At 53.6% G+C, this 27,557-nt stretch overlaps 6 protein-coding genes across 6 annotated transcripts; 3 read left to right on the top strand and 3 right to left on the bottom strand.

Annotated features, from left to right (window-relative positions):
• Positions 1-354: 354 nt before the first annotated feature.
• Positions 355-2,627, bottom strand: CkaCkLH20_08776 (acetyltransferase catalytic subunit; the record flags this gene model as incomplete). Its single annotated transcript, XM_038891491.1, has 3 exons — positions 355-512; positions 563-1,675; positions 1,724-2,627. 3 exons carry the CDS (start codon positions 2,625-2,627, stop codon positions 355-357), a joined length of 2,175 nt encoding a protein of 724 aa, XP_038743127.1.
• A 920-nt stretch (positions 2,628-3,547) lies between these two features.
• CkaCkLH20_08775 (caffeine-induced death protein 2) lies at positions 3,548-4,201 on the bottom strand (the record flags this gene model as incomplete). Its single annotated transcript, XM_038891490.1, has 2 exons — positions 3,548-4,071; positions 4,135-4,201. The coding sequence occupies 2 exons, from the start codon at positions 4,199-4,201 to the stop codon at positions 3,548-3,550; spliced, it is 591 nt and encodes a 196-aa protein (XP_038743126.1).
• Positions 4,202-5,628: 1,427 nt separating this feature from the next.
• On the top strand, positions 5,629-7,987 carry CkaCkLH20_08774 (ankyrin unc44; the record flags this gene model as incomplete). The annotated part of the gene is made up of 2 exons (XM_038891489.1): positions 5,629-6,071; positions 6,124-7,987. The coding sequence occupies 2 exons, from the start codon at positions 5,629-5,631 to the stop codon at positions 7,985-7,987; spliced, it is 2,307 nt and encodes a 768-aa protein (XP_038743125.1).
• A 244-nt stretch (positions 7,988-8,231) lies between these two features.
• On the bottom strand, positions 8,232-11,977 carry CkaCkLH20_08773 (uncharacterized protein; the record flags this gene model as incomplete). The annotated part of the gene is made up of 5 exons (XM_038891488.1): positions 8,232-10,121; positions 10,609-10,990; positions 11,052-11,224; positions 11,275-11,573; positions 11,644-11,977. The coding sequence occupies 5 exons, from the start codon at positions 11,975-11,977 to the stop codon at positions 8,232-8,234; spliced, it is 3,078 nt and encodes a 1,025-aa protein (XP_038743124.1).
• An 829-nt stretch (positions 11,978-12,806) lies between these two features.
• Positions 12,807-15,085, top strand: CkaCkLH20_08772 (uncharacterized protein; the record flags this gene model as incomplete). Its single annotated transcript, XM_038891487.1, has 7 exons — positions 12,807-12,904; positions 12,963-12,982; positions 13,051-13,149; positions 13,206-13,275; positions 13,338-14,320; positions 14,391-14,555; positions 14,631-15,085. The coding sequence occupies 7 exons, from the start codon at positions 12,807-12,809 to the stop codon at positions 15,083-15,085; spliced, it is 1,890 nt and encodes a 629-aa protein (XP_038743123.1).
• A 1,736-nt stretch (positions 15,086-16,821) lies between these two features.
• On the top strand, positions 16,822-23,923 carry CkaCkLH20_08771 (uncharacterized protein; the record flags this gene model as incomplete). The annotated part of the gene is made up of 7 exons (XM_038891486.1): positions 16,822-17,064; positions 17,168-17,438; positions 17,500-17,610; positions 17,680-18,088; positions 18,148-18,456; positions 22,225-23,557; positions 23,621-23,923. The coding sequence occupies 7 exons, from the start codon at positions 16,822-16,824 to the stop codon at positions 23,921-23,923; spliced, it is 2,979 nt and encodes a 992-aa protein (XP_038743122.1).
• Positions 23,924-27,557: the final 3,634 nt, after the last annotated feature.

The following is a 27,557-nucleotide window of genomic DNA, read 5'->3' as shown; positions in this document are numbered from 1 at the left end:
CGCTTTCGCAGAGCAGAAAAACAGTTCACGGGCGAAATGGTCGACAGAAAGGACGACCGAAGCGGAACTTGGGACAGAACTTCATATTTGCCCCTGGAATGGACAGGGTGGGGGGTATCACGGCCTCGGTACAAATGCGACATACAGGGAATGCGCGACGACTCGAATGGAAATGGAGTCTCATAAGCTTTTGGTAGCCCTCTATCACAACCTTTTATGCACTATACCCCGGACACCAGATGACTCCCTTCGTCGTCTCCGTCCTTGACAAACAAAGTCGTCTCCATTTCATAATTTCGATATCTTTAGAAAGCCGTATTGGCCGTTCCCTTCGATCGGTTTGGCATCGGCGTCCTACGCGGCGGCCTTGACGACCTCCTGCACCTTGGCTGGCAAGCTGTCCAGACTGGATTGGATCTTGGCGAATTCAGCCGCGCGCTGTTGCACGCCGGGGTTGGAGTCGTCCAAGGCGCGGGCAGCGTTGAGGCAAGCGAGGGCCAGAACGTACTTCTCTGTAGATTGATTAGCACTGAAGTCATACTGAGGGGAAAGCGGTACTTACTCCGGCGCAGGTAGACATCGAAACCGGCAAACTGGGCCTCGATGTTCTTGGGGCTGTACTGCAGGAGAGGAACGACGAAGCGCATGGCGGCGCCGAGAGGCTCAGCTTCCAACAGCTTCAGGCCGAGCGGGTCGTCGTCCTTCTTCTTGGGCTCATCGGTCGCCTTGCCCTTGTTCGGGTCCTGCTTCGCTGCGCGCTCAGCCGCCTCGCGCTCCAGACGCTGTTGCTCCCTCTTGGCCTTCTTCGCAGCCTTCTTCCTTTCGGAGGCGTCGTCGCCGTTCGCGGCACCGTTGGCTCCGTTTGTCGCGGGGCGGTCAGCCCGCTTGAGGTACAACTGAACAGCATCGAGGGCTGCTCTTGAGTAGAAGGGGTGGTCCCGCAGGTGGTCTTCCCACCGCACCATATCAACGTAAGCCCGGATCTGGCCCTTGCGGAGAGAAAAGCTGTGGAAGTCGAACTGGTCTTCTTGCCACACGTCGAAAATGGTGTGAACGGTGTGGAATCGCTTCAGAGCCAGCGCGTCGTCGCCTAACCTGGCAGCAGCCTCTCCGTCCTCCGTCAAGTACCAGACACACTGCATATCCAAGAGATCCGCCAGAGGTCCGCCAACGGTGTCAGCCCTGGTGAACAGGCTCATGGTCTTGAGCGCCTGATCCCTCTCATTGTTGCGTAGCTGGTACTTGGCCGCTTTGGTGTTGATGTAACGGTCCCTGGTGTCCAAAGAACGGGCTTGGTCCATGGTCTCAGACGCCTTCTGCAGTTCGCCCTGGTGCTTGTATATCCTGGCCTTGGTCATGTGGAAGTCGACGCTGTCCTTGACCTTCTCGATCGCCTGGTCGATGTACTTGTGCGCCTGGTCAAGATCGCGGCTCAGGTGGTAGTTGTAGTGTTGCGCCAGGAAGTAGAGAGCGGCAGCCTCGCCCTTGGTCTGGTCGCCGTTTGTAGATGCCGTGCTCGAGCTTTGGGACTGAACGTATTCCTTGGCGAGAGCCTCCAATGCCTCCTTCTTGGACGAGTCGGCGTAGAGGTGCTTCAAGTTGGCAAAAGTCGAAGGAACACCCTTGTTGAACATCAACGTAAGATAGTCCTTCGCAGCAGAACGGAATTCGTCACCTGCCGTCTGTTAGTTGCTGAACGTGAGTGCGTTGAAGTCCGACTTACCAGAGAGGAAGTTCAGGGGCAGGCGGCGAGGGGCATCTGAGCGAGGGAACTGTTTGGCGTATGTGTCGTAAATTTCCTTCCTGGCGTCCTTGTCGCCGTCGGAGAATGCGTGGGCGCTCTCCAATCCCTCAAAGTAGGCGGGGCGGTCGGCGTTCCGCTCAATAAGGGCTTTCCAAGCGGCGATAGCTTCCTCCTTCTTGCCCAGGTTGAGCAGGTACTTGGCACGCAGCTCCAAGTACTCCAACCTGTCGAGGTTCTGCTTGGCGGCAGACTCGAGGTGATCGAGAGCTCTTTGGTAGTCGCCCTGCTCAGCAATAATGGTGTTCTTGTACATGACGGCCTCGGAGTTCTCGTAGTCGGTGCGGGAGGGCGTGGCCTTCAGAGTGCCTTCGTAGGTGGTCAGAACGTTCTCGGCAGCGGACAGGTCACCTGCGAGATGGTGAGCGATGGCCAGGGCAGTCCAGCTCTGGCGCAGCTGGGGACGCGCCTGAAGCATGGCAGTGCGGCTTTGGATGTAGCCGGCATAATCGCGCATCTGGACCTGGAGGATGGCCAGGTCGCGCTGAATCTGGGCGGACTCGGGCTCGAGCCTGAGGGCAAACTTGTAGGCCTTGATGGCCTCCTCGAAGTTCTTGTTCGCGCGATACAGCAGACCGTAGACGTGCCAGCAGATGTGCGATTTCATGTCGACCGTCAGGGCCTCCTTGCCGAGCGCAAAGGCCTCGTCGGTCTTACCCTGAGCGTTCATGATCAGGGCCTTCATAGCCATGGTGTCGCCATGCTTGGGGTTCTTCTTGAGGATCAAGTCTGCGGACTTGAGACCGCGCTTGTACTGCTTGTCCTCATAGGCGCGGATGACGGCTCGAAAGAGGGAAGCCTCTTTCGAATTCAGAGGTTGCGGCATTGGGTTGGTATTGAGGAGGGGTCGGAGAGTATGACTCGGTAGGGCCGCGATGGGAGCGAAGAAAGAATCGTCTCGGACGGGGCTGTCTCGGACGAGGCTGTGAGGCTATTCTGAGTCGCCAGACGCAAAACTCTTCGGACGCCTGTTCGGCGGCGCTGCGCTGTCGGGGGTAGAGGGGTACTCGGAGAAGGAGGGGTAGCTGCAGTCGCGTGACCGGGCAGCTCTTCTCGGAGAAGAAAATGAAGAAGGGCGATTGAGATGCAAAGAGCAGGAGTCGGCTGTGTCGGGGACCGATTCTCGTGCCTTGGCGGAGGTGCGGTGGGAAGTTGGCAGGAGTTGAAAGAACGAGTCCACAATCGCAGCTGCAGACGAGATCGAATCAGAGCGAACCGCTGAGGTTGAGGTCCAGTGTCAGGTCCAGTGAGAATTGGCTGGAGACGGTTCGGCCACACAGATGTTCCAAGGCTGGCGGGGGTCCAGGCGGGCTTCCAGTCTTGGGCGGGTGGCTTTAGCGAACGCCAGCGCTGTGGAAGATGGTGGGGCAACGTTCCGTGGGCTGACTTTCACCGTGTCGCCTGCCCGTTTTCACCGCCCAGGAACATCGCATGAGCCACTAACGAGACGGGAACACGCATTAGAAGTCGGCATCATGCGATCGTGCATCAAGTCAAAAGAAAAGAAGCCAAGACTTGGTCGCCGTTTGGGTTTAGTGAGTAAGGTAGCTATTCGAGATGCTGTGCTGCTGTTGGCATGAGTTCACGGGTTCTGAAAGAGTACAGAAAACGTCAAGTCTGGCTACGAATTTCTTCTCTATCATTACTCATTTGGAGTGGTACAGTGTTGGTACACGATATGCTGCTGTTTTACATGGGTATTTACAAAATAAGCACCTCGTCCGGAGAGGCGTCTAGGAAGAGGTGTTACTGATTGTCTCCCTTCACCCCAGTCCGTTGACGCCATCCCTCAAATGCTTCCTCCCAGGTATTAGAAGACTCGCCGCATCTCTGCTTGACCATATCCCAGGTTCTCGTGCGCACGATGTTTTCTACGCCCTTCTCCTGTCGGATCAGCATGGCCAGTTGCTCTGTACGAGGCTCTCGCGGGAAGAACCTCCCCGAGTAAGGGTCCAGACGCTCATCTACTACTCTTTCTTTGTCCCTGGCCTGCTCGATCTGCCGTACTAGAGCCTCCGGATCGTCGGGGTCAGGACTCGTGGCGACAACTCCACAGTAGTGCAGGACTTCGGCTCGCGCGTGCCATGTCGGGAACAGCGCCTGGTCTTTGAAGCTCTGGCAGGACTTGGGGTCTATTTGTCGCGGGAAGGTCTTTGGTGTTCGTTGCGATGTCGACGATGGGTCGAATCCGGCTCGAGATGGCGCCACAAGAGCGTTGAGGTTTTGAGTTATCGAGTCGTCGATGCTAGCGCGTGACAAACGAAGGAAGTCTAGATGTGGATTTTAGTCAGATCAGGCGTCGCATTGCTTCAACGGCACGCGAAATGGCTCACCTCTCAGTGTACCGGTCGAAAAGCAGAACTGCGGCGTGAGGTGTGGTATTGGTGGCGGTTGGGCCATGATGTCGGGAGGTGCGGGTAGTGATGGGTTTGCGACAGGAGCCACGGGAGACGGCTCCTTTTTCCAGAGAATGCCAGCCAGCTTGATCTTCTTTTCTCGTAGAGTCGGTGTATTTATTACTCGTGTGTTCTTGGTATTGTTCAGTCTTCTCGTCTTGAATTTCGGCGATGGTAGAAGGACAAAGACGGGAGTGTGCAGTAGTGACACTATGGTCGGCTTCGATTACGTCGACGGAGTGGACGCTAAAGCTGGGGAGCTTGGGACATGGAATGCCTGCAAAAAGGAAGAGCTCCGGCTGTCCCCGGCTGTCCAATCATACGACTTAAAATGAAGAAAAAAAAAGAGAGCCAGGCCGGGTCGGGAGATCTTCGGGGGCCGGAGCCGGTGGCCCGTGTCGAGGTCCGGGCGGGTCAAGTCCGTCTTGATGGTCCGTGCTGACGAAGCTATCGGGTGGTCAAAGCTTCAACGAAATTCAGGGATCGAAATCGAAATCGTCGTCTCTCCCGCTTCCGTTTCTCTTTTTCTTCTTCCCACGTGTGTGGCCGCTTGTCAAAAATGTCAGCATCTCATCAAATCGCTCGAGCACCGTCTTAGCGCCATGTCAAATCGTCAATAGTCCCAAAGCCACAAACATATGCCATCCTTCAACCCCGCGACTCAAGTCCTCAATTCGTCCACATCACGAATGACAAGCGTCAACCGTAGGAAATATGTTCTGATGTGATGCCTGGTCATCACCGCGCGGCACGGATCACCTCCGCCTCCTGGGGTTATGATCCATATGGAATCATGGGTACTTCACGGACAAAGTTTCTCGATCTGTGTCCCCCGTTTGTTTGGCTCCCCTGATATCTCGGCCAATAATGAACATCAAGCGATGTCCACTTGCAACATGAACTGAGTAAGGTGCCGTTCTGTCTCCCGCAGTCCGCATCGCTGATCCCAATACCTTGTCACCTTGGGGACCACTCCCCGGCACCTGAGCTGTGCTCGCCTTCTCCTCCTCTCCCGTCATTCCGATTCTAGCTGGATATCGATATTCATCAGTTGGATTCAGGTTCAGGTTCGAGTCCAGGACAATCGCCTCAGGTTGTGCTAATGCGCCGCTACCCCCTTGGCGAGTATCCAGACGGCCGGGTTCACCAGTTTTCTCATTTCGCCAAATGGTTCCCAATAGTTCTCCCCTGCCTACTAGCAACGCTCTGACTACCGTTTTAGGACGAACCACATCGTGTTGGTCTTTGGCTCGCTATGGGTCGTCGCCCAATTCGGCTCCCTTGCCCCGCGGTGGTGACTTTCTCGTGCTTGTTTCCCCTCGTCTCGCTCGACATAAAAGCAATGAGCTTTCTTCCGCTACTCTTCAAATCCCTCTTTTCGATCTTGATGCCGCTTTCTACCAATGCCTCTCGCTACTTAGGTCCCCGGCGATGGACTCCCCGGGATGTCTGCCCGGTGCTGGTCTTGCCGACTTGATACGGACCGCACAACTTCTGGCCGAGCGGTACGATTGCACTGCCAACAGTCTTAACACGGCTCCTGTCACCTTGGCTGCGGTGGCCAAAGAATGTCGCGCCGTCACCGACGCACTCCGTCGGTTCAAGTACCTCCGCCAAACAATCCCCGAAACTCTCGTCTTCGACCCTGTACTACTAGACGACTCCTGTCATGAAGCCCTCGACGCACTTTCGAAGAACCTCTCGTCCCTCGACTTCTACAGCACTCGCATCCGTTCCTCGAGCACCGACGGCGATGTCGACATGTCCACGGGTCACCTCACCATCATCTGGAACGAGGACAATCTGAAGCAGATCCTACGGAAACTGAGGACCAGCCGTCAGTCCCTAGCTTTTCTTCTGAACTGTGTCCCAAGGTGAGTTCACTTTCCTCCTTTGGTAATCAACTTCGATTCTCATACCGTTCAGCGAGCATGTTACGTCCAAGAACCACTCCACATTCATGCACTCGTCGCGTCTAGGTCCGTGGGACTGCGCGATCAGCCCAGCTATTCTCAACAAAGGCAGTAGACTGCGTTTGTCAACGATCGGCCCACGACCCCGTCCCGATGTGTCCCCGGTATGCGATGTGTCCGGTATTCACTCCGCCCTGAGGAGACTGAGGCCGAAACCCGGCGTGTTATTCAAGCAAAGCATGCGGGCCACCAAAGAATTACACGATGCCATCGATCACGGAGACGAGGCCACCGTGGTTAAGTTATTGTTGCAGCGTATCGACCCAAACGCACCGAGCCTCGGTTCAAAGACAACGCCGCTGCGACGAGCCCTCACCCGACAACTTCCATCGATTGCAACGTTTCTCTCGATGGCTGGAGCAGACTTGGAAACCCGTAACGAAGACGGCGAAACAGCTTTGATCACCGCCGTCAAGCAGAATTTCTCCGACAAGTACATCTCCTTGCTTTGCGATCTCGGCGCCTCTCTCGACGCTGTCGATGCCCTGGGTTGCTCAGCAGTCCATCACGCCGCCATGTCTCCCAAAGAGGACGATGATACCCTGGCGGTGCTAATTTACGCTGGAGCCGACGTCGATCGCAGGGACACGGGTGGGCGAACACCGCTAATTGCCGCCGTCCAGAACTATCGTTTCAAGTCGATCGAGAAGCTCCTCGAATACGGCGCCGACTTGGAAGCTCGCTTGCAAAATGGACGCACGGCACTTCATGTCGCGATCTCGATGCGGAGCAGGCCTCTGGTTGAGTTTCTGTCCGACCAGGGGGCATATCTCGATCGGCGAGTAAACGAGCACACGGCTCTGACTTTCGCGATCGCCACTGCCTCCCCTGACATTGCCGAAGTCCTAGTAGAGGCCGGCGCCAACATCAATCACGCCAGTTTAAAGGGCAATTTTCCGCTTCTTGCAGCCGCTGCGGCTGGCGACTTGCGCACCATGAAGCTACTACTATCTCGAGGAGCGAAGTTGGACGCTGTCGGCGGTGAGGGCTATTTGCCCATTCACATGGCAGCCCACAAGAATCGCGTCGAGATCCTGCATCTTCTCTTCAAGTCAGATTCGCCGATTGATCCCCTGACAGAGCACGGTGAGACACCGCTTACCATCGCCATGCATTTGGGATGTTACGAAGCGGCGCAGTTCTTGATCGAGATCGGAGCAAATGTTGACCACGCCGCCCCGGGTGCTGAAAGAATCATCAGTCAGGCGCTGAAAGCCGGCAACACGCGCATCGCAATGGCTCTCGTCCGAGGCGGCGCCGATCTCACGACTCCTCTGAGACGAGACGCCAGCATGACGCCGATACATCAAGCAGCTCATCTAGCACACAATGATGTGCTTGCAACGATGATCAAAACCGGCGTTGATCTGGATACTAGAACCTGGCCAGGCTATACGCCATTGTTCTTCGCCGCACAAGCCGGTCATATTGCTACAGTTCGCCTACTTCTTACTGGAGGTGCCCACCTCCGTGAACGCTCAAGATCATGCGCAAATCTGCTGTTTGTGAGCACGGCTTTCCCCTCTATGATGAAGTTCTTGATGGATCTGGGCCTGGACCCTAATGAGCGCGATTTCCATGGCGCCACAGCCCTTCACTACGCGGCATCCAAAGGCCACATGGCGAGTGTCAAATTGATGTTGCACCGGGGAGCGAGGATGACACACGCAAGCGCCGTCTTCGAGACTCTGGACGATTACAAGACGAAGGCTGCTTATCGTCAAGGCACTCCTGCGGGCCTGGCGAGGCAGAAGGATCACATCAAAGTCGCTCGATTACTCGAGGGCTGGAAGTTCAAGCCTCTTCAGCCCTCGTGACGTATTCGAAGGCCTTTATCGACCTCGTTATTTGCAATGCTTTTTCCCTTTGTCTTTGGGGGGCTTGGTTCGGCATAAGAAGATACCCGGATAAAACAATCAGGCGTTTGGCTGACACGACTGGACTTCCCACAAAAAACATCCAACTTTCTTTCTCCCATATTCAACAAACATTCCAGAATCTCAAGTCAATACATACCAGCATATGCCTGCCTGACTACATACAAACTATTACAATAAGAAATCATTGGAAATGAGGAAAGAAGTTGGACAGCTCCGGAGTCTCATACAATCCTTCGGGGGCGTCTCGAAGACTGAGGAACGCCTCAACGACCAAGAAGACCCTCGCCGCAGCAAAAACAACGAGCACGGCACCCAATATCCGTAACTTTGCCCTCTTCAACCACGGCTTTTGGTTCACGAATCCCGTCAAACGAGCTCCTGGCGCCTCCCCCGAGACAAATATGTCGAACCGTGGCCAGACCTGGCGGGCAAGAAAAAAGATCCAGAGCAGCACACCTGAACACGCTATGATGAGAGACGAGACTATCCACATCGTGCGCTCTACTCGCGTGGGGAAATGATCGACCCAGCCTGAGAGGTGGAGGCCACCGTAAGCCGCCGCCGTCATGGCCAAGACGGACCGCAGGGCGTCGCGGTGGACGTTGACCTGCCCAAGTCCGAGATTCGTCATGGACGGGAAGTTGACAATGTGAGGCACCAGGTAGTCCGTCTCGCCGAGGAAGACGCCAATGGTCGGGACCGTGGTGAAATAGTACGAGTGGTACATCTGCGTCTGACGATTAACGCACTGAGACCACAGCCTGTCCGCTGCTTTGGCGATCTGCGCCAAATACGTAGGGTCTATAGGCTTGTGACTCGCAGCTGTCTTCTGAACATCCGGAAAGACCCTGCGACAGTAAACATTACTATGTCGCAACGAGAGGCCTTCGTAAGCCGGGGTGAAGTACGTTCCAAAGCACTCGGTTGCGACGGTCTGCTTGGTTCGGTCGATGTGATATTCGTACGCTGTGCGGGGAACTCTCCCCTTACGGTACTCCTGAGTCGTCAGAGCCACACTTGGTCGAAGGTCGCTGACCCCGAAGCCGAGAAATCTTGACGGGTCCCTCGAGCCGGGTGAGCCAATGGATAGGTGCGTTGTGACGAGCCCTCTTTTGCTCTTCTCTCCGACGTTTCCGGCGTCGTTTCCATCTGCAAACCCTGCAGGTGGGTATATGAAGCAGCGTATATCGGTGACGCCATCGACCGCGCTGATGGACGAGCACGCAGTCATCAGGGCCAGAAAATCATCATGGCCATCACCGAGAACCGTGGGGTCGAGGACATCCAGCGGCTTGCTCCACCAAAGAAGGTACAAAAGAACAGCGCAGGCGACATGCCCGCACGTGTTGATCTCGAGCAGCGACACCGGCATTCCCTCAATCACCCGACCAATGACCTGTGCCACCATCCACCCGGCCTGGATGCACACGAGCGACTTGGCCATCCAGTCCGCCTTGCTCTTGTCCTGGATCTGTGACTCGTGGATGTCAGGCAACTTCCCGATGAAAGAAAGAAGTCGGATACCCTCTGGTGTAATCGTGGCCCTCCGAACACTACTCTCCTCCCCCGGGACCGGCCGATCGACGACGAACCCGCCCATGACAGCGTAAAAGCATTGCGTCATGTCCCAAGTATGCCTAGAAAGCCCCCCGTTCTCCGCCGCGCTGCCGCTGCCATCATCGCTATTGCGCCGGTGATCGGCGTCCCTCTCGATCTCCCGCTTCAACCACCGGGCCACGATGTACTGCGCCGCCGCCGTCGCGACCACGATCTCGGGCGCGAATATGCCGTAGAGGACCCACTTGGCCCGCTCCAGAGCCCGGCTCCGGACGGTGGAGCGGGCGGCGGGGACGTTGAGGTGGAGCGCGGTCCAGACGCAGATGGTCAGCGTGAGGACGCAGGAACAGATCAGGCCGAAGGTGCCGCGGCCGTTCGGTTCGGAGACCCAGCCTTTTGTCGCGGCGGAGGTGACTGCTGCTGCTGCTGAGCAAAGAGTTGGGAAAAGTAGGAAGATCGGGGTCAACGTCATCGGTAGGCTTCGCTGCGTGTGCGATTCATCAAGTTCGGGGTTCTATGGTTCATGCTGGGAGGTGAGATGTCGATGTTAATGGGGATGATGGTTCTAGATTGAGCTGTCAAGAAGAGAATGGGCGAACGAGTCGACTTTTGATCAATGGGGAATCGGTGTATCGCACTCTAACCAGATGGACAGCCCATTGCCTGGGATGATGGTAGCGTTGCTGCACTTCGGTGAGTCTGCGTCGAGCTGAAAACAGGGTTTCGCCACCACCATGTTGAATTTTGGGGTCAGGAGACCAATGGCGCTCAATCCCACTGCACCACGATAACACACTGGTGCTTATTGGAGGTTGAGTCTTGCGCACTCGTAACACCCGATACATCATGGTGCTCCCGAGATGATTGTCGAATGGAATAGGAAAGATCGCAATTGGCCCAGGCTATCATTCATCATTACACGCAAATCATTGAACACACTGTCCTCCTGAACGCACCTGTGCTCACCACGCCAACCCCTCAACCTGCCCTTGACTCGAAACACAGTCAAGCCCTTTACAGAACGACACATCTTCTTCAGTCTTTGCCGATGTAATGTGCTTGGGAGTCGCGGGCCAGATATCCTCTCCTTCCTTTTCCTCCCTCTCCCGATGCGACATGACCAAGCTCCGGGTGATCTGCTGGAAGAACAAGGGTCCCTTCTCAACTCGCGGATGCAATTCGCCATTCAAGAAGATGCCCGAGTTGAGGTTCTTCTGCGCGCCGTTGCACAGGTCCTTATCTTCTCTGAGGACCTGCTTGAAGAACTCGGAGATCTTGGTGAAGTCTTCCTCATTGGCGTCCTTGTGCCGGTATACCTCGTACTCCATCTTGGTCTGGCTCGCGGAGATGGGGACGCATCGCATGATGTACATGAAGTCCTTCCTATAGCGAACGTTTAGACGAATCATTCAAGATGGACGTGCGGTAAAGGACGCCAACTTACGATACTGTCATGGAGGTATTGGGATAGTAGAACGTGCTGTAGATTCCCAGACCATCGGTCTCGGGCTTGTCGACATTACAATGCTTTATCCAGTTGCCCTGCGTCTCAACCCAGTATTTGGAGAGGTCCGAGACAGCGTTGACGGCTGGGTGACCCGTGGGGCAATGGTAGCACTTCGCAGGTTAGTCGTAAGTTCCAAAGCATCAAGAGAAACTCGACTTACTTCGTTGTAGTTATCTGCCAGCGTCTTCCAGTTGTAATCGCCGAGCATGTCCCAAGCGTGGTCGAACGTGTAGTCGTCCATGTTATATGGCTTCAGTCGTGGTTGCTCATCAACTTGACCGAAGAATTCCTGCCAAGACACGCTCGGTTCTTCTGATGCATCTAGATTCACCCATATGAAACCTAGGTGATCTACGTGGACGTGAACTTTGAACAAGTTGTTCTTTGTCTTGTCGAAGGAGGGAAGCTCTTGGTATTTGGGCGCCTTGGCCAGCTTACCGTCGAAGCCATAAGACCAAGCTATTGCCAAATTGTTAACAACGTTTCATACAGACTTGGGAGTCGTCAATCGGCTCTTGAGGAGACTCACCATGATACTTGCACGCTAGCACATTCATATGTCCGCTGTCCTTCTCCACGAGGGGATATGCTCGGTGACGGCAAACATTGTGATGTCCTCTGATCTCGCCCTTCCGATCTTTGAGGAGGAAAAAGTTGAATCCTGCCTCAGTAATCTGAACAAAGTCGCCTGGCTCGACGAAGCGGCTTCTATGAGAAACGAGCATCCACCTTTGTGAGAAGATGGCCCGTCTCTCGAGCTCGTACATGCCAGGCGAGCGATACCATATTGCGGGCAAGGCTCGAACCGACTGGGGCTCGTCAGCTGCTTCTTCAGTAGGTTTCGCTCGGCTGAACCAGTTCATGATGTTGGCAGTGTGGAGTATCTAGATGTGTTGGAGGGGATCTGTGCACTGAGTGTGTGAGGCAGGTCAAGTGGTAAGCTGGTTAACTGCAGTTGGATCTCAATATGGACTTCCATATGAATCATGCTGCGTGTATTGCCAATAAATAACACAATCCATGCAAAAGCTCAAGAGACACTGCAGGGTCTAGACAATGGTCCCCATCTCCACCAAGCCTTATCCGGAGGGGTAACGGCTGTCTCGGTTCCGTGTGGTGGGTACGGCCCGGCTCCCGTACCCACTTGGTTACACGGCTTCCGGGATTGCAAACCCGAGGACTCAGCTCAGACAACGCGGGGTCTAATGAATCTGTGCACATGACGACTATTGAGATCTTTCCTTGTAAGCTTGGCTTACGATTGGTTTCTGTTATCAACTAGAGATAGCGTATCTCGGCATTGAACAGCAGCTGATCTACCTCTTCTTATCTACGATGGCCGTCCGGACCGCCGCCGGACTTGGCGGCCGGTTGGGACCCTCATCCCACTTTTCTTGTACGCACGAGTACATCATCCGCGACTGATACTCTCTCCATCCGGAAGGCAAGTCAATATCATCATACCTTGTTGATAGATAGCTGAGGAGTTGGTCAAACTCTCCCCAATCTCCATTGCCACTAAGACATCACTACTGAACAATCTCTTCCTTTGCAATAATGACTGCAGACGGAGGCATGAACGGTGCAACCAATGAATTCCGCAACACTTCGACAAGTGTCAACATGCGCAAGTCCCCTGAGAACCAAAACATGAATTCCACGGGTTCCGCGGGGGAAACCATTCCACATGAAATGACCAACGAAACTTCCGTGGCTGGCAGTGGTCAAGCCCGGGCTGGCTCTCATTTGAATGGCTATCGACAGATTCGAGCTACCATCATCGGCGCAGGGTACGTGAATATTCGGTAATCCCATCATTTAGTATATGACACTAACGCGGTTTGCCAGTGTTTCTGGGATTTTGATGGGTAATGATTTTTCAAGACCAATTCACTCACTGTGCTTCTCCAAGATCTGCATTGACACTCTTCCACAGCCTACAAGCTGCAGTATTATCTCAAGGATCATGTTGAGTTCCAAATCTTAGAAAAGTCGCCTGAGCTTGGTGGCACTTGGTTCGAAAACAGATATCCAGGTATGAGATACGATTTGCTCCCAAGCCGCAATGAACAGAGTTGATGTGAGACTTAGGTTGTGCCTGCGATGTTCCCAGCCATTGCTATCAGTACAGCTTTGCCCCCAATCCTGAGTGGTCAAGATTGTGAGTGTTGCACGCTGTACCAAGCCCACTGGTCCAAGACGACCAACTTACTGACAACTCAGTTACGCATCATCCGGAGAAATTCAACAATACCTATGCGGAGTTGCACGTCATTTTGATCTTCTGAAGTACATCAGGTTCAATACTAAGGTTGTGAACGCTCAGTGGTCAGAGGGGTCAGGCACATGGACAATCGAAACCGAGCATGGTTCCAAGATTGAGTCCGAGATCTTGGTCAACGCAGGAGGCATTCTCAATAACCTCCAGATGCCAGCCATTGAAGGTCTCAATTCCTTTACTGGGCCCATACTTCACACGGCGAACTGGGACCATTCTGTTGATCTCAAAGGCAAGGCGGTTGGAGTCATCGGCTCTGGCGCCAGCTCTGTCCAGCTTCTTCCGCAGATACAACCCGAAAGCCGCAAGATCAACATCTTCATTCGCACCCCATCATGGATATCTCCTCCGGTCGCACTACCGGAGGCAGATCGGGCAGGTAACAAGTACGAGGAGAAGGAGAAGAAGGTCTTCAGAGACGATGACGAGCAATACCTACGAGATCGCAAGAGACTCGAGTCGCAGTTCAACGCCATGTTCGATGCATTCTTCAAGACTAGCCCTCAGCAAAAGGACTTGCGCGAGAGGTTTGAGGGGCGTATGCGGGCTTTGGTCCGGGACGGAGCCTTACAGGACCGCCTGATACCCAGATTCGAAGCAGGATGTCGACGAATCAATCCCGGAGAGCAGTATCTTCTCACTCTTCAAGAACCTAACGTCGAACCAGTTTTTGACGGCATCGAGAAGATCACGCCGGACGGGATCGTTGCCGGTGGAATTAAGTATCCCGTGGACGTGCTCGTCGCCGCCACCGGCTTCAACACCACTTTCCGACCGCGATTCCCGATCATCGGTCGTGGCGGAGTCAACCTGCAAGACTTGTGGGCCAAGAGCCCGACTTCATACTGCGGAACGGGAGTGTCAGGCTTTCCTAACTACATGATCTTCCTGGGCCCTAACACACCAATTTCCAACGGAAGTCTTATGGGTAGGTGAAAAGTCCCCCGCAACGCTCATGCAACGGTCCCATGCAAGAGGTATTGACGAAAGTCTGTCAGGTCCTATCGAGGCAACCGGCGACTACTTCATCCGAATGATCTCAAAGATGGTTCGGCAGCGCGTCAAGTCTTTCGACGTGCGCCTTGAAGCACAGACAGACTTTGATCAGCACACCCAAAACTTCATGCGCAACATGGTCTGGACGGGTGCTTGCCGTAGTTGGTGTAAGTTTAGACTTGGTGTTTTTTTCAATCTCGTGACGAATTCTTGCGAAGTTACTGACTCTCATGGAAACGTAGTCAAGAAGGGCCTTGATGGGAAAGTGAGCGCCCTGTGGCCTGGTAGCTCACTCCATTACATGCAGTGCCTAGCCGAAGACCGTTGGGAAGACTACGAATGGCGGTATGACGAGCAAAGATACGCGTACTGGCGAGATGGGTTCTCCTGGATCGAGAAACCAGAGAGGGACCCGATGGGCCTCCAGCAAAGAGAATACCCGATGACGATGTCGACAATCGCTGACAGATCCTCGGATCTAAGCTTCTACCTGACGAAGAATGAGCCACTTCCTGAAGGCATCATTGCTGGAACTACCAACGTGGATGAGTCTAAACAACATCTCTCTGGAAGCTCATTTCTGCTAAATGAGGAAATGAACAGCGGTGGTGAAGCTGTCTTGGACGATATGCATGGGCCTGCAGACGACGCACTGAATGTTCCTGTCGGTAGATCAAGTGTTGCAGTCCCCGTTTAGATAAAATGAGCTCCCATTTTACAAGAGATGAATATCGATGATGAGCCAGTTTAGATGTTATTTAAACACTTTAGATTGAATGGTCTTGATCCTAACTTCTCCATTCACTCCTTCAAACTTTGCCATGAAGTCTGGAAGCAGGAGTATAATGAACGCAGTTGCAAACTTGATAAGAAGAGCAGAAGACTCCGTCGTTTTACTTTGATAAAACTCATCAATCATCGAGCTTCGTCATACACCAAACATTGGTCAGATCAACCTTCAATGTTGTAACATTGGGGCAATTCCCTAAGAACAGGCTATAGCTTCGCCAGAGTTTCTCGGCGCCACAACTGTACCAACGGGCCATCACTACCATAGACTGGGTCTGCCCTGGGCATGTCCACCCCCTTGATAACATGCCGAAACTGCTCGGCTGGCTTCTTGCCCATTTCATTTCTCCATCTAGGGCAATCCTTCATTTCGAAACGGTGAGCGACTTTGCAATAACGTAACATATGAGAGTGAACTTCGGCTTACCTGCGGATAAACTCCTATGTAGCGATAGTCTGGTGAACTCTCCAACGAGGAATGTGCTGTACCCGCAGGGAGTACAATCACGTCCCCCGTCGCAACGTCGATTTGCTGACCTTCTCCGTCTTCGATTTTGCCGATCAGAAGTTTTGAATGGCCTTGGAAAATTCCTGGAAAAGCGATGTTTAGTCGCGTAGTTATTACAAATGCATACGGCTGGGCGCTGTATTACCATAGCACTCGTGACTATTGGGGTGGAAATGGCGAATCCCAATATGTCCCCAGGTTCCCTTTTTTATAAGACGTTAGAAGATCTCGCAACGCTTGGTGCTGGTTTGATAAATAGCGAGTTGTCAGTATCATACCCTCTTTTCCCAAAGATTTCTTGTCAGGAACTCCGTGACCGTCGTTTCATTTCTCGGTTCCGGAAGTACACCTCGATAATGTAAGACTGGCAAAGGATTGTTGGGCGCATCCTTGGTAGGGCGCAGAAAGTAACACTGGACAGTCATCTTGGGAGTCGTCATCGTCGTGTGTGTGCGGTTTCAGATCATAATCAACTCAGATTCTGCGATGTGCGAAGAGAATCTTCCGTGTTGCTCGACCAAGTCTTACGGGATAGAATCCCACAACCTCCGCCCTGGCAACTCCCCGAATGACTTCAGCTCGCATGCTATCAAAGAGAGAGGGGTCCGGACAGTTCCCGAAGTCCCCGAGGACGGAGATAACGGTCCGTCCCCGCATTTCCAAATGGTTCATCGACCCGGTCCGTCCTCCGCTTTACCCCGCGAATTCATATCGGCGTATCCCAGCAGACTTCTCGATTCCACTTTGATTTATCTCTAATCTCGCAGGGTGTCTGGGGTACAGCTATCTCTGCATATTACCCCTGCAATGTGCCGAGCAAGGTATGATGGGCACTCTCATGCCAAGCCGCCTTTGGGAAAGGCCAAGCAGGAATGACTAGGCAGTCAGGTCTCGCAATGTTTCTGTTAGTCTTTGATTATCCGTAGCTCTGGAAGAAGCCCAAGCGTACCCCGCTGAAGTTCTTTTGAATTGTTATCAAAGGTCTGGTGCTCTTCCGAGTTCTTATATAGAACACCTGCATAAAGCAAACCATTTGATATCAGAATAAGCTGCTTGCCCACACCCGTTCTGCTGTCTTCAACCAAAGACACTATTCTGCACTGCAAGTAGTGTGAAGCTCAACCGTTTCAGACGCTATGGATCCTCCGACACCTCATGGCGGCGTAGAAGAACGCTCCACGAAGGACGACGATGCTGTCAAGTCCATCGCCAAAGTCCCAAGTAACACCTGCGGTTCTGTCTTGGAGACCGATGAACAGCCTCAGAGCGATATTGACACGAATGTGAAAGTCATTGACGAGGCTATTGAAGCCATTGGCTTCGGCAAGTTTCAGTGGCAACTTACACTGTCGTGCGGATTTGGTTTCCTGGCTGACCAGGTACGTTGATAAGACTAAGCAAGCTCCTTACAGTGCCCTTTGAGAACCAGAGATGGCATGAAATCGATTTTGAGCAGGTAAACTGACAAAATTTCTTTCTCAGATGCTCCTCGTCTCCATCTCCCTTGTCGGACCGCAACTAATCCCCGAATTCGCACCAACATATCCCACCCTACTGCCGGCCGCTAACTACGGCGGCCTACTTGCCGGTGCAGTGATTATGGGCTTATTAGCAGATAACATTGGAAGACGTCTGATCTGGCAGCTCTCGATCTTTGGCATATCAATTAGCACCATGCTCGCCGCTTCTTCGCCTAACTGGGCAGCTATCAACTCATGGGTTGCAATCTGTGGATTCTTTGGTGGAGGCAATCGTAAGTGCACAAGGTGGAGAATGAACCATGAAAGCCTAGGTTGTCTAATTTCCCGATCTAGTCGCCATTGATCTTACTATCCTCGCTGAAAACATCTCACAGCGGTGGTCCTTCATGCTCGCAGGCTTGGCTTGTGTCTGGGGCTTGGGCAACGCAATTACGGGCTTCATCGGTATGTCCGAAACCTACAATATTCGCATTGAACACTGTGATTTGCTTGCTGACTTTTATGTACGGTCAGGCTGGGCTCTCCTTGTCCCGTTCGGTTGCCCTCAAGAAGCTACACCCTCAACCTGCCCGAAGTCCGAGAACATGGGATGGCGCTACCTCTATATAACTCTCGGCGGGCTCTGTCTCGTAATGTCCATCATACGCGCTTTTGTGATCCGGACGCACGAGTCTCCACGCTGGCTTGTGAGCTGTGGTCGCGTCGACGAGGCGGTTGGGGTGTTGAATCGTATCAGCGCAATGAACAAGTCAGACTTCAACGTTTCCGCGAACCAGTTCATCAGGACCACTGCTACTGAAAGTCCACCCAGATCTACATCAGTGGCCGAAAACATGCGCAGGGCGTCGCGACTGTTTTCCGGAAAATCGCAGATCCGCTTAATGATTTGCCTGACTCTTTTATGGATGTTGGTCGGCATAGCGTAAGTTTCTCCTTTTACCTCGGTACATCGTCGTTCCCTGGCTGACACTCTTGTACCAGATACCCTCTTTTCACTCTCTTTCTCCCATACTATCTTCGAGCTCATGGCGCGGACCTGGGAGACACAAGCAACTACACGACGTACAGAGACTGGACTATCACATCTGTCGTGGGCATCTTCGGACCTGCCCTAAGCATGTACATGGTCTCGCACAGGCATATTCGCAGCAAAAGGTCCCTCATCCTCACGGGGGCAGCTTGCACCGCCTTCTCTGCTGCTTTCACGTCTGTCAAGAGCCAGGCGCAGAATCTCGCCTTCTCATCAATGGTCAGCTTCTGGTTGAATGCCATGTATGCTGTTATTTACTCGTAAGTCACAACCATCATTGATACTATCCATTCAGCTACTGCGGCAGGTCGAGAATTTCTTCACAGGTTGGCTGACTTTTCTACCTAAAAGCTATACGCCGCAGGCTCTCAATGTGGAAAATCGTGGGCTAGGCAACGGACTGCTCATGGCGGTTGGCCGGCTTGCTTCCTTAGCTTCGCCTTTTATCGCCACATTTGCTGATGTCTCAACGCCTGCCCCTATATGGGTAGCATGTGCATGCTTCGCAGTTATTGGTGTGGTTGGACTTGTGCTACCAGTTGATACTGTCCCATTTCGTCGGTCTCTTTGATGTGAAGGTATCACCAGAGACATCCGGGGATATATGACGAAATAACATTAAGGAATGTTCTTGGTAATAAAACCGTTTATTTGCATCAGGACAATATGCAGGTGTCTCTTGTGTCAGGTTTCTCGCATCCAATGTAGACAGACAAATCAGATCGGTGCAAGTATACGTCAGCAGCCATGAGCCTTAGTACATGCAATATTCATGCACGCCGTCGCAAGATACTTGCCCCAACAGCCTGCTAAACAGCGACGCAGCACACTAACAACCGGGAGGCCAATGAGGCTGTGTTTTTAATTGTCACCCTACACAGATGCCCATATAACCCTGTTTTACCCCGCTACCCCTGGCTTCAAAACTCGCTTTGCTGCTACACTCCCACTATTGCCGGTTCTCACTGATGAATGATCGTGCTTTGAGGAAGGATCCACGCTTTGCAATCATGCTGAGTCGAATATCAGGTTTTAGTCGTGCCTTGCCTCTTCATCGCAAATCTCAACGGCCCCTCCAGCTGCCTCATGCATGTGAGCACTGCGCTTCGATTCTGATACGGACATCGGAGGGACATATGAGGAGGAACGAGAATAGGTTGGCTCAGCCTCATCGCATGTATTTCTATATCTGACGAAATATTAGCTTTACACGGTGGAGTTTGTCACGTTACGACATGGAGTACGTGCAAAGAGCGGCCATTGCAGAATGCCCTTTCTTCGTCTGGTTGTGGGACCAGATCAAAAGATCAGAGACACCGAAGAGTCAGTTGTCGCGAACAACAGTCTGTTTTCGCGTAGACTCGACCGACCACAGGATGTTGGACGCATTCCGCTTTGCTGTTGAAATATCAACCGGTCTGTATACGTGGAGCCCTACGCCGCCCACGTTCGACATTGAGTCTGACGCAGGTGCGTGATCTTCCAACCCTCGCAAGATCTGTTCACTCGCTAGAGTTCATCTGAGTATTTCGCAGGGGATCCCAGTGCAGAAGAGGCATTGGCACGAATGATTGTCGGCAAGACTTCCTCGGAGAGCAGCCTGGGACAAGTTCGCCGTCGGCTGGATAATTGCCTCCAGTCACACGATCATTGCCGCCACAAAATCGAGGTACGGCCCAAACAGTTGATGAAGATAAGTGAGAGTGGGTGGATCGTCCGACTGGGGAAGACAACTCATGCTTCTGCCGACCCTTACATCGCTCTCTCATATTGCTGGGGTCAAGATCGACCTTTTAAGACAACCCAGGCGAACTTACGAAAGCATGGCAAAGGGCTTCGCGTAAGATCTTTGCCAAAAACCATACAAGATGCCGTTGCCGTAACGAGAAAGCTTGGGTTCAATCTTCTCTGGGTTGACAGTCTATGTATTGTGCAGGACGACTTCGAGGAACTGGCACGGGCAATCGACAACATGTCACACTACTACGCCAACGCAATAATGACCATATCTGTTGCATCATCGAAGAGTTGTGGGGAAGGCTTTCTAAGCGAATCAGAAGGGACGCACGCAAAAGATCACCCAGGTTTTCACTTTCCTGCGATATCAAGTGAGCCGGTCACAAAACCCGCTCACTTGAAGCTCGTCACACGTGTAGAAATCAGCGAACACATCGACACCAGAGCTTGGACGCTCCAAGAATCGTTGTTCTCAACACGCCTGGTTTCGTTCAGCAGTCACCACATCAGGTGGTCGTGCAGAACAGCGACGTACGGACAAAGCGTAGGCTGTGCCGACCTTCGTGATCGAATTTTCAACTTTCGCCAGGGTGTAAACGGTGTCTACATGACGTCTACGGGGAGCCTTGAGCGCCGTCCAACAGATAACCCTCTCAAGTTGTGGTTTCGGATTATAGAAGACTACTCATCGCGGTCTCTCTCGCTACCCTCGGATCGGCTGCTTCCCGTTTCTGGCATTGCAAGAGTGATGGCGGAGTTCTTCGTGACCGGGAACAAGCAATTATACATCGCCGGGCTATGGAACAATACTTATTTATTAGCCCAGCTTTTGTGGACGCCTAAAGGGGCATTAAGGCATCAAACGACCCCGGCCTACGTGGCACCTTCTTGGTCGTGGGCAAGCGCATCGAGTCCAGTCCAATGGGAAATGCCTCATTATCATGTTCCAAGCGGGGATATCATGGCTTTCATTCCTAACGTAGGTATCGAAACTTGGGAGTCTCGGAATGATGAGTATGGGAGTTTCCTCCTGGCAGACGTACGAGAGACTTCCGTACGCCTAGCCAGCGAGGTGGCCCCGTTCGGAGCCGTCACAGCAGGATTCCTGACATTGAACAGCTTCACTTTTAACCCAAAAAAGACGGTCCTGGCTGATACAAAGATCAGGTTCGACGCAGACGGCAGCTTGGTTCCGTTGGGTGCAGTAGACCGGACGTTCTGGAAGGAAGTTGATGGCCCCTTATGCATTCACATACTTGGCAGAAAATGGGATGATGAGGAGGTAGAGAAGCACGCGTATCCAACAGGCCTCGTCCTCACGCCAAATGGAGATGGCACTTATCGTCGTGTTGGTGTTTATTACAGCCCGAGGTGGGATTTACCAAAGGACGAAGACGGTCCCTGGGAAGATATTACGATTATTTAGTGAAAGTTCGGGGGATTTTGCGTGCCATGAAAGACGGCAGATGGATGCATTTCAATCTCCAATTACCATACTCATGCCAGTTCCGTACACAATACATCGAGGTTTTCCTTCCACGCCGTTATTAGCGAAGTTGCACTGACACGAGGAGGTTACCAGGTTCGTCCCGAAACACCTGCGATACGACGTTGTATTCATCGAATTCACATGTTAGAAAGAAGCAGATGCGAAAACGAGATGATTGGCCCGCATACCGAACGAGTTCTCCCGGACAAGCCAACAGGCACAGAACACGACACCGGCACTCGACACGACGATTCTTGCTCAACGCCCGGGACGAGAAAAAAGCTTGGCCTGCGCCAAGGGGGTTTATTGCCGCCAGAAAAAACGGTGCAAACCAATTCCGCCTATCAGTCCCGGCACAATGACGTGATCTGCGTGGTAAAATTGAAAGGGGAAGGGGGGAGATCTGTCGGATGATGGATCTGGCATGCTGCTTGCTTTTAACCGGCCGTTCCCCGCTGCGCGAACGTGAACCCCGCGCTGCAACCCCCGCGCGCTGCCCCGCGCCGGTGGTTCGTCCGGGCACCGAAGGCCGGGCTTTGGATCCGGGCGGTGTTCGTAGGACTTATCCGTGTTCAAGGGGCTTGGAATAAAAGGGATAGGGGGCCTATATGTGATGTTCTGGGTTGTGGGATGTTCTCGTCTTGTTGCACGAGATTGGATCTCTCTTGGTGATTTTCAAGATGAAGTTTCTCGGTAGTGCAGCGCTGCTGCTCGCATCCTGCGTATCTGCCATCAAGAACCCGGTTCTTCCAGGGTAACCTTACCTCCCAACATATTTCAACCTCTCACTAACAAACACTAGATGGAACCCCGACCCAGCAATCCTCCGTGTTGAGGACACCTACTACATGGCCGTCTCATCCTTCACCTACTTCCCCGGCGTGCCCATCTACAAGTCCAAAGACCTAGCAAACTGGGAACTCATCTCCCACGCTCTCAAAACCCCGGAACACCTCCCCATCTACGGCATCTCTCACGGCGAGGGCGTCTGGGCACCCTCCTTCTCCTACCACGATGGCCTCTTCTACATCACCTCCATGACCCGCTGGGGCTCCGACCCGGGCTGGCGCTCCTGGCCTCGCATCTGGTACATCTCCTCCCCGGACCTGATCACCTGGTCCGACTTCACCTGGGCGGAGCCCTACGGCATCGACCCGGACATCTTCCACGACGTCGACTCGGGCAAGACGTACCTCAACCTCATGGGCGTGAACAACAACTACGAGCGCTACTGGGGCATCACGCAGTGCGAGATCGACCTGGCCAGCGGCAGGTGCGTCGGCCCGTACCGCAACATCTGGAACGGCACGCTCCCCAACGTCCCCAGCGCGCGCCCCGAGGGCCCCAAGATGTTCAAGCGCGGCGACTTCTACTACCTCCTCATCGCCGAGGGCGGGACGAGCACGGGTCACCGCGCGACGATCGCGCGGTCCGCGTCGCCCGAGGGGCCGTGGGAGGCGGCGCCGAACAACCCGCTCATCTACAACGGCGCCGACCAGAACCTCACGATCCAGTCCACGGGCCACGCCACCTTCACCGACACGCCGGACGGGGAGTGGTACGCCTCGCTGCTCGCGCGGAGGAACGTCAACGGCAGGTCGGTGCTCGGTCGCGAGGCGTTCCTGGTCAAGGTGGAGTGGGAGGACGGCTGGCCGACGATGAACGGCGGGGAGCCTTTGCTGATCAGCCAGAGCATCGAGGGGCCGGACCAGGAACTTCCCAAGCCGAAGTGGACGGACCGTTTCGAGGGTTCCGAGCTGGGTCTGAGTTGGTACCAGGTCCGGACGCCGTATGTCAAGGACTACCGGCTCGGAAGTTCGGCGGCGGCTCTCAACAAAAGGGTCGTGGCGAACCAGACCGGCGGTCTCTTGTTCAACCCCAACGTCTTCACGCTCGGCGACCGCGACACGCCGGCCGCCGTCTTCCACAAGCAGACGTCGTTGAACATGACATTCTCCGCGACGCTGTTGCCGACTGATAAGGGGCTAGGCCCGAGGCAGTCGGTCGGAATTGCCTCATACCTGAGCGACGTCAACCACCAGGATATCGGTGTCAGGGGCTGTTGGAATACGACTGGTCTGTGTTTGTACGTGGACCTCCTACCGACGTCAGCCGGAGCGGACACGCGACCGAATGTGAGTATCTCTTCTCGGACCACGATATATGGGTTGCAGATATGCAGACTAACACGGCCTCAGTCAACCGAGTATGCCCTGAGCGAAGCGACGATCCCCGCAGACCTCACGCTTCACATCCGCGCCGCGCCGCAGACGTACTCGCTGGGATACTCCCGGGGCAACTCGACGTCCCCGACGTGGGTGAAGGAGTTCAGTTCGAGGCAGATGAGCGCGAACCCGGGATATCCCAACTTCGAGGGGTCCATGTTTGCGCTGTTCGCGAGCGGGAACGGGGAGCCGTGGCCGTTCGATGCGCCCGATGTTGGGTTCAGCAGTGTGGAGGAGGTGTATTACGAGGAGAACCTGCCTGATTACGGCAGCTGAGGGGATCAACGTCGTCCATGAGAGAGGGGAGCAACACTGGCTGACGAGTGGCCACGGTGTGTGCCGTAGCTCTTAATCTCACTTGAGATCATCGATGACTTCATGTGAATGCCTCAACCGCGTGTACAAAAGCATCATTGTTCTTCACCTAACGCATTTGAATATTCAAGAGGCTGCTATGCTACTCTGTAATAACCCTGACGAAAAGTTTAATTGTCAATCAACCGCTATACGTGTGATATCAATATTATAGGCGGAGGAAGGCCGAATCGAGCATCTTATAGCCTGAAATAATGGTGTGCACGAGAAGAGAGCCGTACCGTGGGCAGCGGTTATGAGGAACGGAGCGATCTGCTTCGGAACCATCGGTAGATGTGGATGGCACCCTGGCGGTCGCTAAACGCCCATCTCATTCTAGCTGCTCCGGGTCCAAAGCGGCAGGTAGGCGGCCGAGAGGGCCGGAAGTTAAAAGGCTTGCGCCGACATGAGAGCGAGCGAACGCGGAAGGGATCTTCAGGTACGATGGCCGGAAGGTTGACGCAGCCACCCGTCATGCGAGACGACAACCCCGGCATAGGCCCGGTCGCAAATGAACCTCGGGGAAAGCCTTTGACAAGTGGCTGTACTGCATAGTAGTTGGGAAAGGGAAGAGGCCGAGATGATAACCAGCCAAACAAACGTCACTGACCGCCAGTTTGGGTCGGTGGCGCAGACATGCCTTGAAAAAGGAGTTGTGATATTAGCCCCCAAGGCAAATGACGTTCTGCCGTTCTGGAAGGTCTCAGGGGAGGGAGGAGGGCTCCCGGCTGGTGAGATGAGGATGACATGGTGGGGTGTAGCAAACGGTTCGAGCGGCCGCGATATGGCGGGGAACGTGGCCGGCTCGGTTCGAAGACGCGCAGGACGAACTCGTACAGTTCTAAGCCACAAAGAGCACAAAGGAAGAAAGAAGTTTGCGGGGAAGTCAAAAGAGGTAAAATCGCATTGCAACGTGGGCGATTAACGAAGCGAGGCGACATGACATGGTCCAGGCATCTCGCTGATGCTGGCTGTGCCATAATGTCACCGTGGGGACTACACAGCAGAGACATGGATGCCTCTATCTTTTTTTCCTTTCTTTTGATGATATCTGGGTAATGACGGAGCATGGCCAGAGATTGCAAATGAGATTGACGAAGCATATTGCGTATTGCTTAATAGGCCGGAGTAAGCTCCTGGGGGTATTTCTGGTCAGCAGAAAGAGCAGAAAGAGGCTCAGAGCTAGACCCTTGGACGAACGCATGAAGAAGCACGGACGATTGGAGATGAGCTTCGAGAAGCCGCCATTATTGGGTACGAGGTGCAGAGGCTGAAAGGGGATGCCGGTCGTGTGGGTGTGCTGCAAGACGTCGAGCATGGGTAATGCCAGGTGGAAACATGTACGAATACTGGCGGGATTGGAAAGAGATGTTTGCAAAGCTGTGACAGCGAAAACCGACCACGTTGGTGTTTATTAACCATGGTAGTTGCGGCACAAGGGATTGGCGGCAATCGATTGACGGATAATCTCGTAGTGGCGGGATATGAGAGGCACGAAAATTGTTGCCGTAGGCGGAAGATGCCAGCTCTGGATGACGGCCGACGTCACATGTTCCCGGTTGTGGTCGTGGACGAGCTGGATAAAGAACGGAGGGCCTCAACTTTGGGCTCCGGGTCCGTCTCGTGATGACAGGTGGCCAATTGAGAATGACAGTTGGAAATGACTCCTCGACTTCATGAGGAAGCAGTTTTTCTGCCTCGGCGAGGTTGGTTTTGGATGCGCGATAGGGAGACTTGAGTAAGATGTTGAAGGTTGATGGCCCCTTGATACTGGGATATATTGGGCGCGTGCAGCTCACACCCGAATCGGTGGCCGGTCTGGTCGTGGCCCTCTCGGTGTTTAGTGCTGGGCTTGCCCTGACAACTTTACCTGGGGCATGGACATGTGAGGATGCAGGGGCAGAAGAAGGGAAAGACGGAGGCTCAGGAGGCACAGAAAGGGGGGAAGAGGAGGGGCCTGTCGCGAGCAGAGCAAACGGGCAAGGTAGCACAGGAGAGGACAGGACAGGGTATGACGGGTTGACGGTAGGGTCCGAGGAGGTGTGCGTTCAATGCTGATGGTCTGGTTTTGGTGGATGGGATGGTGGAGGTTGTGAAAAACAGGGCCGCGATGCAGATGCAGATGCAGATTGAGATACCCAGTAGTAGGTGGTGATGTGGTTGTGCCAATTCTAGCAATGACGATGATTGTATTCGGCCGATAGAGATACAGAACAGGGCTGAAATTGAACGACAATCCAAGCTTAGTTGGCGGCTCAATGATCTGCTGCGCGTGTGGCTTTGGTAGAATTGCGAATTCATGCGCCGTGGGTTGGTACGAGATGGATTCGGAGAGAATTGGGGCAGGCGGTGAAATTGGATGGAGAAGCAAGAAAAACGCTGCGAGTACGGAGTGCATGGCAGAAGGCAGAAGTACGTGGACAAGACGCGTCCAGGCTGACCGGTGGAACATGGAGGATCGGTACCTGGTTACGTAATGCAGCTGTGAGACGAGGCTAAGGCAGAACGATGTGGACCTGAGGCAGAAGTACCTCGGAGCCTCAATTCGTTTTAAGGCAGGTACTGCACGGGTCACTTGCTTAATACACACTATTACGATGCACCGTTATATGAACAATGGATTCTTCAAATTTGCTCTATCGATTATTGCTAAGATGGCTGCTACCATATCCAGAAGAAAGTGTCATTATATCCACGGACGTCTCGCCTCTTTCGATATCTTGTTGCAGATTGTCTCTGTACTCGCGCAAACTGCTTGTGCAAGTGTTGTACAGTACATAGTACTTCCAGCCACCTGCAAGGTACAAAGTGGAAGCTAGCGCACACTACGGAACGGATACAGCGAGAGAAGGTCGCTGGAGATTGGTCGGGCCTGTTTGAAGGAGGGGCACAAATGGTTCGATATTCTTCTCGAGCCCAGCGTCTACGGATTCCAGCCACAGAAACAGGCCTGTTGGGGGCCGGCACGGGGCACGGAGCTGCCAGGAGTTGAAAGGGCCCCTCTTCCGAGTCGCAGAATAAGTGATGAGGCAAGTCTAGCATAGCAGTTGCTACAGATGGAGATTGTGGTCTTTTGTTGTGGGAGTTGACGTTTGATCGGAGATGCGGCGACTTGTTTGGTCAGAGCCAAGTGATTCTTTCTGGTCTGAGTCTTGAGGGCATTAGACTGACAGGCAGAACAGAAGCTGGACATGAGGGTCTGCCACACTTGATAGATGATGGTTCATTCGTACGATGCTGTGGCCATGCACAACATGACAGCAAGATGGCGCTAGCGTCGGACTGGCTCACCCACACCGCGGTTCGCCTCAGTGGAAAGGTCGGGACGAATTCCACTAAACTAAAATCCCCTAGTGGTGCAGAGCGCCCAAAGAAGCTGCTGTCAGTGTCAAGTTTCGTCCTCTCAGGCCAAGCTGGAGGTCAAGGTACCTCGTAGCTTAATCGTACCTCATCCGACCCGGTACGTGTCGTGTATGTAGCTATCAGCCAATCACAGCCTCGGAATATTAACTCGAATTCAGTCACTCAATAATTATTCACTAGCAAATTCATTAGC

The sequence above is a fragment of the Colletotrichum karsti genome (genome assembly GCF_011947395.1).
Source record: "Colletotrichum karsti strain CkLH20 chromosome Unknown Scaffold30, whole genome shotgun sequence".
Taxonomy (NCBI): domain Eukaryota; kingdom Fungi; phylum Ascomycota; class Sordariomycetes; order Glomerellales; family Glomerellaceae; genus Colletotrichum; species Colletotrichum karsti.
The sequence above is the reverse complement of the archived record's forward strand: the minus strand, read 5'-3'. Positions and strand labels throughout refer to the sequence as shown.